The 15,694-nt window shown below is 45.3% G+C and overlaps 1 protein-coding gene across 2 annotated transcripts in view; it reads left to right on the forward strand.

The window, feature by feature from the left end:
- EYA2 (EYA transcriptional coactivator and phosphatase 2) overlaps positions 1–15,694 on the forward strand; it is a 253,768-nt gene that overhangs the window by 153,430 nt on the left and 84,644 nt on the right. For both annotated transcript variants that reach the window (XM_023626655.2, XM_070247876.1), the window contains exons 7-8: positions 1,525–1,702; positions 12,321–12,463. In XM_023626655.2, the coding sequence (XP_023482423.2) occupies positions 1,525–1,702; positions 12,321–12,463 (321 nt within the window). The remainder of the gene's footprint in view (positions 1–1,524; positions 1,703–12,320; positions 12,464–15,694) is intronic.

The following is a 15,694-nucleotide window of genomic DNA, read 5'->3' on the forward strand; positions in this document are numbered from 1 at the left end:
TTCTGGCCTCTGCATCCCAGAGTCGAGTGCCCGGCGCACAGTGGGGGCTTTACAAGTGTTTTTTCTATAGAACTCAGTCACCTGGAAAGATGAGTAGTGTGATTCTCTTGGTTTCACTTCGAGAGTGAGTTAAGAATTAACCTGCTAAGGGCGTGTGGGGAGCCTGTACTGTTTGTGTACCTTTCCTCTCATTCTCCAGTTATTTCACAGCCAAAGGTTAACCTGCGTTCAGGCTAGCGTTTCAACAAAACTGCCCTGAGGAGGGGGCTTTAGGGATATTTAAAATCTTGAAATATGAGGAATGCACTGTTTCTTCCTCAGTGAGCTGAAGAATCTAAATGAGTGAAACCTTGGAACGTAAGAAAATTGTTTCCTATAAGTTGATATTATTCCAGTGTCTTATATACATAGATAAAATACTTGTAAATGAGACAGTACTTTTTACTGTGTGTTCTTCACCCTGGGTGTCTGTCCTTTTCACCGTAAGAGCTTGTCAAAAACACAGCCTCCCTAAATGCCCCCCCTGGGAATTCCGATTCTGTAGGCCTGGGATGAACTTTCCTGGGTGGACAGGGTGAACAGGAAGCTGGACTTTCCCTGAGTCTCTTGCAAGCTGAGAAGCGCTGGTTTCTGGTGCCGGTGGAGCAGAATACTTGGAACAATGACTGTGTGGGAGAGTGGGAACCTCTCGTTGGTTTAAGCACAGCTTGATCAAAGAGGATGGGCGTTCTTCGGTTTATTCTCCAAGATTCCTCATACAAGACTCTGGGTCCCTAGTGCTGTGTGGGTGCTGCGTACTTGCTCCCGTCACGAACCTAAAGCATCATCTAGTCTCCTGGGTACATGCGTGTGGTCTGTATCACTCATCCATTTGTTCATTAATTTATCCAGTATTTATTGAGCTCCTGTAGGTGCCCCACACTTTTCCAGGCACTGGGGATACAACCGTGATCAAGATGGCTGCCATTGGGTCCACCCCCACGTCCCTCAGGGTGCCCCTGCTGACCTCCAGCTGCCAGTCTCTGCGTCCCTGGGCCCAAGGGTGTTTTCCAGAACCAATGATGGCACAGGCAGGATCTGCTGGGGGATTAAAACCCCGAGGGGAGGTGGGCAGCTCTAAACAAAGACTGGCTGGTGTGTAAACACCCCGGCTCGCTTGCCGCTGGACGGATCGTTCTGAGATGTGTGTTTTATCCGATCCCAGCATTTGCCCCGTAGAAGTCAGCCCCAGTCCCCACTCAGAGGCCCCCGTACTGGCTGCCCTCCCTTCTTCCCTTCACTGTCTCCCTTCCCCAAGCCCCAGCGGGTGCCCCCTTTCCTCGCAAATGTGCTACTTGTGCTTGAATCCTTGCCTCAGGTCTGGGGGAAGTCCCTGCCCTCATACAGCTCTTATTCTAATGCGAGAGAGACTCAGAGACCCACCCCACGAGGCCCCTTGCCCTCATCCGCCTGTGGCTGGGCCCACTGAAGGCCCAGGCCCGGACAGGCTGCCTCACTCACCACCGTGTGTCTGTCCCTTTCCAGGACTATCCTTCCTACCCCGGCTTCCCCCAGAGCCAGTACTCCCAGTATTACAGCTCATCCTACAGCCCTCCGTACGTCCCAGCCAGCAGCATCTGCCCGTCCCCCCTCTCCACGTCCACCTATGTTCTCCAGGAGGCATCTCACAACGTCCCCAACCAGAGTTCTGAGCCACTTTCCGGTACGTACACTCACTGTCATTTGGTCATTCATCCCTGTGGTCTGAGCTCTTATACGAAGGATGGTTGGGACATGGGTCCCTATTGTGATGAAATGGTCACCCAAGGGCTAAATCCAGCCCTCAGACAGGTTTTCATGGCCTTTCTGTGTGTGTGTGTGTGTGTGTTTAATTGCACTCATGTTTAAAAGTCAGAAATTTTTACCTAAAAATTATCATTTCTGCTTTCTCCTGAAAGAAGATCTGGTCACTCTAGGTCCACATTCCAAGTGATAAGCTTGGCTGGAGCCGAGTCATATCTGCCCCCTTTAGACAGGCACTCACGATTCCACGTCCCGCCAGCTCCCCTCACGTTCATTACCTGCCCGGCCCGTGTCGGTGCTGCATTTTCTGAGTCCCGGTCCTCAAGGAAAGGGAACTGGGATTTATTGCTCATCCACAATGAGCCAAGCACATACCCATGTGGTCTTCTCTAATCTCTTATTTACGTACTGATTCAACAAATGTTTATTAACTATGCGCTGTTTTCCAGGTAACCCTTAATTTGAGAAATAAAGTGAGGTGTAGACTTGATCTTTGCAGACGGTAATCAGACGGCCACACAAATACCTCATTACAAGCTGTGACAAAGAAAGTCATAACCCTCACAAAGTAGGCGCTCAATTGCCCGTCTTTTCCAGATAAGAACCATGAAGATCAGAGAGATGGGTGACTTACTGGTAATTGGTGGGGCTGGGATTTGAACCCAGGCCCGCTGGACTCCATAACCAGTGCTCCCGCCCCTCATAGCCACACACAGCTGAGACTGTGTTCTCTAAAACCCATTTGAGAACACAAGGGCAGAGCCCTTCAAACCTTGGTTCTCTCTCTAATCCAGGTCCTCGAGAATTCTAGAATCTTTCACAACACCCTTAAGCACTTGCCTTTCCAATGGCTCAACAGTTTTAGGAAACCCTTTTGTTAGTCAGGACTTTTTGGCTTCAAAGATAGAAAATTCAATTCAAACTAGTGTAAGCAAAAAAAAAAAGGAGTTTTTAGATGTATGTAACCAAGATGCACAGGGATTCAGGGCTGCGTCCAGGGGCTCAGATGACATTGTTGGGACTCCATCTCTCTCTTCCTTCTGGCTCTGCGTTTTCCTGGGTTCGTTTCACCCTCAAGCAGGCTCTGGCTCTCTGGTGGCAAAGATGGCTGCCGGCTGCTCCAGGATCCAGTCCTGCCTGCTATCCACCCTGGCAGAGAGATAGTTCCTCATTCCTAATGGTTCCTGCAGAAGTACTAGCTCATGCTCCCATTGGCCCAGCTTAGGTCAGATGCCCGTTCTCAAACCAGTCTCTGTGGCCGGTGGGATGGACTGCCAGGACAGGACAGCAGACCTTGTTCTCATGCCCACACCTAGAGCTGGAGTTGGGGTCAGCCCCACCCAGATCACATGGACTGAGAGTGAGCGGGAGGTGATTTCCCAAAGAAACCCACAGCACTATACCCAGAAGAAGACGGAAGAGGCACTGAGTGGGCAAAACTCACAAATGTCCACAACTTTGCTATGGATCCCGCCTAGATTATGAGCAGCATGTGGCAGAGTCCACAGCCTGGCCCTTTGGTGATGTACATCCCTGTGCAACTCACCAGCCTATGGATTCATTCATTCATTGCGCAAATCTGCTATGCACATGTCTGTCTTTTATGAGATGCTTTGGGTTTATCAACATTAAATGACATGACAGCAGTAAATTAGGCCGTCCAAAAGAAAAATAGATATCCTTGTGTTTTGTTCTTTTTTTCTTCTTTTCTGAAACCTACTGATGTTCTGGAGCTTTGTAGAAACTAAGCTAGCGTGATGGTATGTGGACATTCATTCAATAAATATTACTTGATTGATGGTTAGAAAAAGAGCAATAGTGAAGACCCACCTCATTCGTTCCTGGGGTTCTCTATGCAGCTGTTGCTTTCAGCCCTTATGTTTTCCACCACTGGGGGTGGGCTGGTTATCCTTGGTTTGGTGATCGATTGAGACAATGTGACCAAGCATTTTTAAGTCAACTTTTGGGGAAATTTAGGGCTTGAGCATTGATTCTGGTCACTGTGATCTCATCACAGAGTATTTAATGAGTGCATAGTATCTATCTAACAGCTTCCAAAGCGCTTTCTTTGAAGGGTGTGAAATTTAACAAACTTTCCTTTGTCATAATCCTGAATTGTCTTCGACCGTCCCTCTTTTCAGAAAGTGGCCTCTCGGAATGCTTTGCAAAAGAGAAACAAAAAACTAATGAGAAATTAGGGCAGAGAGGAAATACAAGCAGGAAATCTTCAAGTAGATGCCACTATCTATAATTCAATGGTGAACCAGATTCCAGAGACTTACTTCCCAAGAATTTGGGTTATGCGCGAAAGTCATCTTTGTTCCCCATCAGGAGAGAATATAAAGGTTCATTGTGCCTCTTTGAAATTTTTCTTTATTGTTTCCTCCTGTTCTTCTTTTATCCCTTGGTCTAGGGTTCAACAATAAGTGGTTGAGATGGGTTTTACTGTGTGTCTAACAAGCTCACATAAAATCTAATGACATAAATAATTGTCAGCTATAACCAAGGTCTCTTGCCTCTTTTCCCCAGTGTCCATTATAAAGGAAGAGCATGTAAGAATATGTGTGCACACACACACATGCACACACACACACACACACACACACTCATGCACTGTCTTAAAATTTCCCATAAAAACCACTTTTGAAATTAGCCAGGATCTCCTTGAGTGGTTGGTTCCAAACTCCAGAGGCTCAAGAGGTTTCCGTGTTACTGACAGATCATGTTGACTCTTTGTGTTGCCCGGATACGGTGTCCTGATGCTCCTCTCCAGGCCCAGCCCCCAGCCCCGCCGCAGGACCGTCCGCGGCGACATGCATTCAGTTATCTGAAGCCCCAACAATTTGCAGATGATTGCAGGGCAATTTGCTGATGAAGAGAGCAAAAGCTGAACATCTGACGTTACTCAAGAAAAAGACAAATCAGTAGTGCTTGTTTCAGGACTTTTTTCTTTTTAAATTTTTGAGTATGATACAAATTATCTAAAAAGAAGTTGTAGGAATTTTTTAACTTCTTAGATCGTCTGCTTCAGTCAATAGAAGGAGAAATTGTTTTGAATCTCTCCAGAAGAAGCTTGGCAGGCTCTTTTCTGCAATTTGGCGACATCTAGCACAATTAAAAACGCATGTCCTCTTTAACCCAATTATTGCACTTCTAGGAATTTATCGTAAAGAGAAACTCCCACATAGGTACAAAGATGTAAGTAAAAAGAATATTTGTGGTAGTATCGTCATAGCAAAAGACTGGAAACAACCTGAATAGCTATTAACGGGAGTCAGGTTAAATAAATTATGGTGCATCCATCAGTGACACACTATACGTCTGTTAAAAAGAGTAAAGTAGATATATTTACATTAATACTGATCTCTTTTGGAACTATTATGTTAGGTGAAAAAAAGCAAGGTGCAAAACTACGGCTATAATAAGATCCTGGGTTTTTTAAAAATACTAGTTTAATACTCATATTTGCATAGGAAATTTCTGGAAGGATGCAAAAGCAACTGTTAACAGTCATTTTCTCTGGCAAGGGAACTAGAGTGAAAAGAAAAGACTAGATGTAACCAACTATCCATAGGCCACTCCACGCAACACAGCAAAATGCACATTTTTTTCAAGTGCACATGAGATGTTTACCAAAATAGACATATTCTGGTTCATAAATCAAGTCTCATTACATTTAAAAGGATTCAAGGCATGCAAAGTATGTTCTCCAAAAACAATGGAATTAAATTAGAAATAAATAACAGAAATATTTCTGGAAAATTCCCAAATATTCAGAAGCTAAATAACACACTTCTAATTGACCCATGTGTAATGGTTATTTTTACGTGTCAGCTTGACCAGGCTAAAGGATGCCCAGATAGCTGGTAAAATGTTATTTCTGGATGTGTCTGTGAGGGTGTCTCCATAAGAGACTAGCATTTGAATCAGCAGACTGAGTAAAGAAGGTCTGTGCTCACCCATGTGGGCAGCATCATCCAGTCCATCGAGGGCTCATATCAAACAGAAGGGCAGAGGAAGAGTGAACCCTCTCTCTTCTTGAGCTGGGACATCCGTCTTTTCCTGACTTCAGACACTGGAGCTCCTGGCTCTCGGGCCTTCAGTCTGCAGGACCTACACCAGCAGGGCCTGAACCTCCTCCCCTCCACCTCCTGGTTCTCAGGCTTTCAAACTCGGACTGAATTATACCACCAGTTTTCCTGGTTCTCCAACTTGCAAATGGCAGATTATGGGACTTCTTGGCCTCTATAACTGTGTGAGCCAATTCCTATAATAAATCCTTTTATATATATTTGTGTAGATCCTATTAGTTCTGTTTCTCTGGAGAACCATGACCAATACACCAAAGGTCAAAGCAGAAATCAAAGGGAAATAAAAATTATTTTGAACTTAGTGAAAATAAAAACACAACACAGCATATCAAAATTTATGGAATGTCACTAAAGCAAAACTTAAAGGGAAATTTATAGCACTAAATGTCTATATGAGAAAAGAAACTGGAAAAAAAAGAGCAAAGTACACCCAGAGAATCAGAAGAAGGGAAATAATAAATATCAGAATGGAAATCAATGAAATCTGAAACAGAAAAACAGTAGAGAAAATCAATGAAACCAAAAGCTGGTTCTTTGAGAAGATCAGTAAAATTAATAGAACTCTATACAGACTGATATGGAAACAAAAGAGAAGACATAAATTACCAATAAAATGAAAGAGGTTTTATCAAATAAAAAAAAATTTTTTTAATGAGATGACATCACTACAGATCCTACGAATATTAAAAGGATAATAATGCAATTTTATGAACAACATCATGCCAATGAATTTGATAATTTAGATGGAATGGACAAATTCTCTGTAAGACAAAAACTTCCAAAGCTCACTCAAGAAGAAATAGATAACCTAAACAGGCCTATATTTTATAAATAAATTGATTCTTTTGTTAAAAATCTTCCCACAAAGAAATTGTCAGGCCCTCATGGCTTCACTGATTAATTCTGCCAAACACGTAAGTAAGAAATTCAGTTCTACATGAATTCTTTAAGAAAACTGTAGAGGAAGGAATATTTCCCAACTCATTCTGAGGCCAGCATCACCCTGATGCCAAACCAGACAAAGACAGTATAAGAAAAGAAAACTACAGGCCAATATCCCTCGTAAACATAGATACAAAATTTCTAAACAAAATGTTAGCAAATGAAGTCCAACAATATATTAAAGAAAGAAAATGACTTAATGTGATTTATCCCGAGGATGCAAAGTTGGTTTAAAGTTTGAAAATCAATATAAATTGCCGTATTAACCAACTGGAAAGAAAAAAATAGAGATCATCTCAATAGACACAGAAGAAGCATTTGACAAAATCTATCATCTATTCCTAATAAAAATTGCAATTAGGAGTAGAAGGGAACTTCCTTTATCAGAGAAAGGCATGCCATAGACCGAATGTTCGTATTTCCCCCAAATTGGTGTATGGAAGCCTTAATCTCCAATGTGATGGTATTTGGAGGTGAAGTCTTTGGGAGGTAACTAGCCCATGAGGGTGGAGCCCTCATGAATGGGATTAGTGTGCTTATAAGACGAGACACAAGAGAGATACATCACTCTCTCCACCACGTGGGAATACAGCAAGATGGTGGCCATCTGCAAACCAGGAACCCCATTGGCCAGCTCCTTCATCTTGGACTTCCCAGCCTCCAGGACTGTGAGAAATATCTCTCTGTTGTTTAAGCCATGCAGTCTGTGGTATTTTTGTTGTAGCAGCCCAAACTGACTGAAACAGGACAGCTGCCAAAGACCCACAGCTACACCCCAAGATCAGAAACATGACAAGGATGTCTACTCTTACCAGTTCTGTTCCACATTTTACTAGAGGTCCTAGCCAGTGCAATAAGGCAAGAAAAACAAATTAAAGTCATCCATATTGGAAAAGAAGAAGCAAAATCTCACGAAGTAAAAAGAAGTGAAATGACATGACTACCTATGTAGAAAATCAGATAGAATCTACAAAAAAAGCTACTGGAAAAAATAAGTTTAGCAATGTTGCAGGGTAGTAGGTGACTATATAAAAATCAATTATATTTCTATGTGCTAACAACAAATAGTAGGAAATAGAATATTTTTAAATGCCATTTACAATAGCATCAAAAAACATGAAATACTTGGGGATAAATCTGACAAGATCTGTAAGACTTGTATACTTAAAACTATCGAACGCTACTGAGAGAAGTTCAAGAAGAGACTTTAATACGTGGGAAATATGCCTCGTTCACGGTCGGAAGATGTAATATCATTAAGATGTCAATTCTCCACAAATTGATCTGCAGACTGAACACAATCTGTGTCAACATCCCAGGCCTTTTTGTAGAAATTGGCAAGCTGATTCTGAACTTCCTGTGGAACAAAGGACCTGGAATAACCTCAACGTCTCTGATACGGAAGAACAAAGTGGGAGGCTGACAATACCTGATTAGAAGACTTATTACAGAGCCACAGTAATCAAGAGAGGGTGATATTGGCATAAAGATAGCGGATCAATGGACCAGAACAGAGAGTTCAGAAATAAACCCACATGTAAGCAAACAATTGACTTTTGACACAGGTTCAAAGGCAATTCAACAGAGAAAGGATAGTCTTCTCAACAAAAGATGCTGGAACAACTGGATTCAGAAGACTACTTTGATCCATATATCACCTGATATACAAAAAATAAGACAAAATAGATCATAGACCTAAATATAAAACTATAAAACTTCTATAAGAAAACAGGAGGAAATCTTTGTCACTTTGAGTTAGGCAAAGAATTCCCATATATAACCCCAAAAGCATGATCCAAAAAGGAAAAAAATGATATAAGTTGGATTTTATGAAAATTTAACTTTTTTTTTTTTTGAGGAAGGTTAGCCCTGAGCTAACTTCTGCTGCCAATCCTCCTTTTTTTGCTGAGGAAGACTGGCCCTGAGCTAACATCCATGCCCATCTTCCTCTACTGTATATGTGGGACCCCTGCCACAGCATGGCTTGACAGGTGGTGCCATGTCCGCACCTGGGATCTGAATCGGCAAAACCCCGGCCACCGAAGCAGAACGTGCAAACTTAACCACTGTGCCACTGGGCTGTCCCCTAATACTTAAAACTTTTGTTCTTCAAAAGACATGGTTAGGAGAGTAAAAACACAAGCCACAGCCTGGGAGAAAGTAACTACAAAGCAGATATCTGTTAAGGTAAGTTGTGTGAGTCAGAGTTCTCAAGAGAAACAGAACCAGTAGTATACATATACGTTTAGATAAGAGGAGATTTATTATAAGAATTGGCTGGTGTGGTCATGAAGGCCAAGAGGTCCCACAATCTGCCTTCTGCAAGCTGGAGAATTAGGAAGGCCGCTGGTATAATTCAGTCCACGTCAGAAGGCCCGAGAACCAGGAGCTCTGATGTCTGAGGGCAGGAGAAGATGGACGTCCCAGCTCAAGAAGAGGCAGAATTCGCCCTTCCTCTGCCTTTTTGTTCTCTTTGGGCCCTCGGTGGATTGGACAATGCCCACCTACATTGGTGAGGACAATCTTCTCTACTCGGTCTACTGATTCAAATGCTAGTCTCCTCCAGAGATGCCCTCAGAGACACACCCAGAAATAAGGTTTTACCAACTATCTGGGCATCTCTTAACCCAGTCAAGTTGACACATAAAAGTGACCATCCAGAATATGTAAGGAACTCTCAAAACCCAGTAATAAGAAAACAGATAGCCTAATAAAGAAACGGGCAAAATATTTTAACAGACACTTTACCAAAGATAGACGGATGACAAAAAAAACCATGATTAAGATGCTGATCAATAGTCATTAGGGAAATGCAAATTAAATCCACAATGAGATGCTACACCTGACCCGTAGAATGGCTATAGTCACAGAGACTGACCATACCAAAGGTTGGCAAGGATGGGGAGCAGCTAGAACTCTCTTACCCTGCTGCTGGGCATGTGAAATGGTACCACCACCTTGGAAAACAATTTAGCAATTTCTTAAAAAGTCAAACATAGACCAACCCTATGACCTAGTGGTCACGCTCATAAAGAGAAAGCTTACATCCATGCAAAGTGTGAATGTTCATAGCAGCTTTATTCCAACCAAAAACTAGAATCAACCCAAATGTCCATCCACAGGTGAACAGATGAACGCACCGTGGTATATCCATTCAATCGAATATACTCAGCCACACAAAGGAATGAACTGTTGGTATATATAACAACACTGAACGAATCTCAAAACACTTCTGCTGGCTGAAAGAAGCCAGGCAGAAATATACATACACCAAGTGATTCCAAAATGCCAGAAAATGCAAACTAGTCTGTAGTGAAAGAAAGGAGATCCGTGGTTGCCTGGGGAGGGGAGCAGGGGGAAGAGACCCCCAAGGGATTACAAGGAATCTTGGAGGCGCTGGATTTGTTCATCATCTGATGATGGTTTCATGGTGATGAAGCCATCACTATGGTTTTCAAAGACGTATTGTTTCAGTGATGGTTTCATAGACGTAGACACATGTTAAAACTTGTCAAATTGTGTGCTCTAAATACATAATAGTTGACTGTGTGTAAATTAGACCTCAATAAAGCTGTTAAAATATGTAAGTAGAAACATAAAAGGGGAGAAAGAAAGAGTGAAATTACTCCAAGAAAGGTCTACATAAATTTTTCTAGCCTGTGTACCTCTGACTGTGACCTTGAGCTTTGCCTCTTCGTTCTCAAGAACGTGTAAGGTTGGGAACAGGACTGGTTTTTTTTTTTTTTTGGCACCCCTAGTAAATTGGCTTCCCATACACCTTATTTAGATGTTTCTTAGGTGGCTGGTGTTTCTCCCTTTTCTAATAATATTTGTCTGGATTTTAACGGGGTCAACAAATGTTTTCTAAGCTTCCTGTAGCCTTAGAATTGCCGGCTGAATCAGGATAACCCTTATTTATGACTCCTAAGCATCTGTGAGTTTAGTTCCAGCCTGTTCCTCATCCTCCAGAACAAAGTCTTTGCTGGATGGATATTTGGGGTCTCTGCTGCTGTTTCCTGAGAAGGCGGGGGAGTTGCGGATGGCCCAGCGGTCCTGACAACTCAGAGTCACGTCTTCTCTGATTATGTCCTTCGTCTACTGAGAAGTTTTATAAATATTAAATAAACAAAGTTCAGTCCCTTGGGTTTTAGAGGGAAATAGTCCTTCCAGGTTAGGAAAAAAAGTCAGTCCATTGCCAAGTATTTTTAGACAAAAGCATTTCCCCTCGATGATCCAAGAACTGGCGATGGTGGAAGGAGAGATGGAGTCCACAGGGTCCATTTGGAAGCGAAAACAAGCAGCTGTAAGATGAGAAGCGGGACGGGATGTCCTCTGAGGCTCCACCCTGGTTTACAATTCTGTCACTCTGGTGACAAGGACAGGCCCAAATTTTCGCTCTGGCTCTGGCTTTGATTTTCAGGGTAACCACAGGCTTTGGTCATCCGCTAAGCCTCACTTCCCTCATTCGTTAAATAAAGATAATAAAGTCAAATAAAAAGCCGTGTATTTAAAGCTTCAGTGCCTAAAAAACAACATGACCTGGATGCTGGCTGGAGGCTCTAGATCCCGGGAGGGTGCTGCTCACTTGTTCAAGGTCATTAGAGTTGCCCGAGGGCATGAATGTGGCAGCCTCTCAGCGCCCCGAGTCCAGAACTACCACCTGGATGAGAAGCAGCAGGTGCCCACCCTCTGCCTGCACCTTCTCACTGATCCTGTGTATGGATCTAGTCGCGCCAGAACTCGATTCAAGTCATTTATTGACGTCTCCTAATGGCCAGCCCTGTGCTGGATGCTTTCGCATATGTAATCTCATTTAATTCTCAGATTGACAAAGCTTAAAGAACGTTCTCTTAATAGGGAGTAGAGGAGGCCACAGAGGGACAGGAGCTTAGAGAATTCTCCTCCGACTCCCCCGTTTACTTCAAGGGAGGGGTCTCTTGAAGAGTTCACTGCCCAGCTCCGTACAAATGTTATTTCCTTCCTCTCGTTGGTCTAGGGATTCTCAGGGTTCGGGCTATATAGACAGTTGTAACACAAAACCCTGTTCACTGTAATTATAGCTCCCCCAGGGGCCCCGCCCTCCCTGCTCTAAGCTCCCTGCTCAGGTGTCCCCTTCTCCCCTCCCTGACCAGCCCCATATGCGTGAGGAACCCCCCAGCCCTCCTTATTCCCCATCCGGTTTATTAATTCTCTCTAACGTGTCTCCCCAGCCGGCATGTTATCTCTTTACCTGTCTGATGTCTCTCCTCTCTCTAGAATTTGGGTGCCATGAGAACCAGGGCCTGGAGCTGTGCCTGCTCAGTCAGTCTTTGTGGGGTGAATGAAAGATTGTGGGCAGGCCATTTAAGGCCCTGTCAGAGTGATTTTGATTCCCTGTGGTCTTTGCCTTCGCTGCTGCCCTCGAGGCCTCCCACTCTGGGGTTAGACGGCTCTGGTGGGATATTTCCCGGGACGAGACACTCAACAAAGCTTCTCACACGTGCACCCTTCCCTTCCCCACCCCAGGTGAATATAGCACACACAACGGACCTTCCACGCCGGCGAAAGAGGGAGACACGGACCGGCCGCTCCGGGCCTCCGATGGGAAGCTCCGAGGCCGGTCTAAGCGGAGCAGCGACCCCTCCCCAGCAGGGGACAATGAGATCGAGGTAACTCCACACGGCCTCTGTGTGACTTGGTAAATGTCCTCTCCACCTGCAGCCAGAGCAGGAAGGTGGGGCACAGTCCTGGCCAGGTACATGGGGGAGAATGGCCCTTTGTGTTCAAAGTAACAGAGAAAAGAGCACGTGATGGAAAAGGAGGGGAGAATTATATTGGCCCTACGGAAGCACCGTTGACTGACCAGGCTGGGAAAAGGGACCTAGAGACAGTAAAGAGCCTTGGTTCTCAGACTGGAGCAGCAGAATCACCCAGAGGCTGTGAGAACCCAGACTGCTGGGTCCCACCCCCAGAATTTCCAGTTTAGTAGATTTGGGGCAGGACCTGAGAATTTGCGTAAAGACAGGAGTGGACAAAGGACCTTCCCAGCTGAGCTAGAGTGGTTCTTAACCCTGGCTTCATGGTATAGAATCACCTGGGATGCTTTTTCAAATGCAGATGCCCAGGCCCCATCCCAGACTATTGAAATAAACATTGAGGGATGGAGTTCTAAACGCTACCCCAGTGGTTCCAGGACGGCGCCAATACTTATCTACCTGGAGACGGGAGGCTGGCTCAGGCGGGTTTGCGTCATTTCTGCGAGTCTGAGTTTCTTGGGTGGTTCTCACTCTGGGCTGCGCCTCAGAATCTCCTGGGGAGCTTTCAGAAACCTTCATTCTCAGCTGCACCCCAGATCAGTTAAATTGGATTCCCTGAGGGGGGACCCAGGCATCGGTATTTTTAAGCACCGGGGTGATTCCAGAGTGCAGCCCAGGCTGAGAACAGCTGGTCTCAGGGATGCTCCAATCCTTATTAGAATAAAGCAAGTGTAGGATTAGTGGTCAGGTGCTGACGTCCTCCCAAAACAAACTAACAGAAGAGAACAGCACGCATGAGAGAGCGGGGAGGGCACTGGTGGGGACAGAGGCAAGATAGACGCCCAAAAGACAGATGTAAGCAACTGTCATCTATCAAGGGAGAAAAACGGGCGTGTGCAGCAGCTCATACTTCTTGGCAGAAGGCAGTCAGTGACTCGTTGGCTTGAGTGTGCAGTGGGTACCTGGGTAGTGTTGGCAAAGCCTGTGTCAGTGCCGAGAAACTCAAATACCTCATCCTCGCATCCCTGTTCATAATCCTGGACAGGTTAGCTGCAAAGCTCAGCCCACAAACTCAGATATGCTAAGAAATACCATTTTCATCATTTCCTTAAAATCAATGTAATTTGACTCTGAGGCCCCATCCCACCAAGGTGGTAGGAAATTCCATCTCATTCTTGGGGCCTTTCCCCTCCCGGAATTGCATGAGAATCTCGGGGCATAAGTGTCTCAGAAAACAGAATAAGAGGCTGCGATGTCCAGTGTGGCTTGGTCACTGCTGCCTTCCTCTCGATCAGTACCTGCAGAGGTCAGTGCAAGTCCAGCCATTCTCTGGGGTCTCCATACCACACCTCAGGCGTAGAAAGCCTTATTGCGGACAAGAGCTTTGGAGTATTAGCTACAGTCCTTTGGTTGCAGGCAACAGAAACCAGTTCCGGTGACTTAAGCAAAAAGGAATTTACTGGGAGGGAACCACGTGGAGAGGAAGAGAGACAAGCAGGGTTAGAAAGAACAGTAACCAAGGCCTTGCCGAGGAATCTCGGGCACCTGCAGGGCACCAGCACCTGCCGGAGAGTGAACCATTTGCGATTCTAGCGCCGCTGCACTCGATGTCCGATCCCACGGAGACAGCAGCCCGTTGGCCGGGCTTGGGTCGTGTACTTGCTCATGATGGACAGTCCCACCAAAACAGCATACAAGGGGCAAGAAAACGAGGGTGCTCTTTTCAGAAGGCGGTGGATGCTGGGGGCACACACAACAAATGCCTCCCACCAGGGCATTTGATATTTCACCAGTGTTCACTAGTAGGGCTGTACTAGTTAGCCAGTGTTCACTAGCAGGGCTGTAGCAGACGTTTATGGCTGGCGTCTGCTCCAGTCGTCCTAGAAGGTGTTAAATATTTTGAGCATCACACTTGTCCCCTACCTTGGTCAGCCTCCTGAGGATACAGCAGCCACCTCCTCTGAGAGCTTGACCATCCTGGGGACCTGCCACAAAGCGAGTGGACGGGACTATTCTCAGTCCAGGGGACTCTGTTCTTGCTTTTCCTCTAATTCTCACGGCTCCCCACCTCCCAAAACCACGGGGATTTTGCCCAATCCCTTCCGTGGGACTAGGCCTTTGCAAAAGGCCAGAAGAAAATTGATTGACTTCAGGTTTTCCTTGCTCTCTGCCCTCCCATATTCTAAGGATTTCCTACCAGCTTGACATTGCAGAGCGATGGAAATCACAAAGAGCAACACATACTTTCATATTACAAAAAAAGAAAGAAAAAACTATTGGGTCCCCTAATGTGTTTTCTGCTCTTGGTAGGGGTGGGGGTGGAGAGACATTTTTCCATTAGACTGAGAAGGTGGAGGTAGCATGGACGTCGGGGATTATGGGGTGATATTATTCTGGAAACATCTGCTTCTCGATTGCAGGGTAAGGACCACTGGGCAAGCGCAGTTGCAAAGGTGTGAGCCGTGTCACTTCTGTGCATAACGTCAGCGTGCACGGGTCGCACCTCTTAAGTCTTGGCAGTTTTGCTAATGGCCGAGCCCACAAGAGAGAAATTATGTAGAGAAGTGGAAAGGAGGAATATTCTGAGTGTGTATTAGTTAAAATCCCTCGACTGCAGGTGCCAGAAATGCGCTCGAGCTGGCTTAAGCAAAAAAGCAGAGTTTATTTTAAGGATACAGGGATTCTCAGTGAATCCAAGGGCAGGGGGACCGTGGAGTGTCAGCAAGATACTGGAATTAGAAGGTAGACGGGGCAAGGAAATGCGTTTATGCCTGCTCTCCCCACGTGCCATGGGGAAGGTGCTAGAATGCCCAAACAATAGTGTCTTTGCAGTGCCCCCGTGCACCGGTTACTGGGCAGGGCTCTCCTCCAGGCCCCTCACTCTTCTTCCATCTGAAACCAGGTCCAGCAAGTGTTGGGTTGTCTTTGCATCTTTCACCCCTGTTCCTCTCTTTCTGCAGACTGGCCTTCCCTGTCCTTCAGATCATGTGGCCGCCAACAGCCACCCAAAGACAATGAATTTCTTTCTAGGCCCCAATTTTTTAAGTTCCCAAGGAAAGGCCTCTGACCCAGCTGGGGTTAGGGCCTCATCCTGGCCCAAACCTCAGCAGGCCAGGGGTCACCTGCAGAACGGCCACCAGGAAT

The sequence above is a fragment of the Equus caballus genome, chromosome 22 (genome assembly GCF_041296265.1).
Source record: "Equus caballus isolate H_3958 breed thoroughbred chromosome 22, TB-T2T, whole genome shotgun sequence".
Classification (NCBI taxonomy): domain Eukaryota; kingdom Metazoa; phylum Chordata; class Mammalia; order Perissodactyla; family Equidae; genus Equus; species Equus caballus.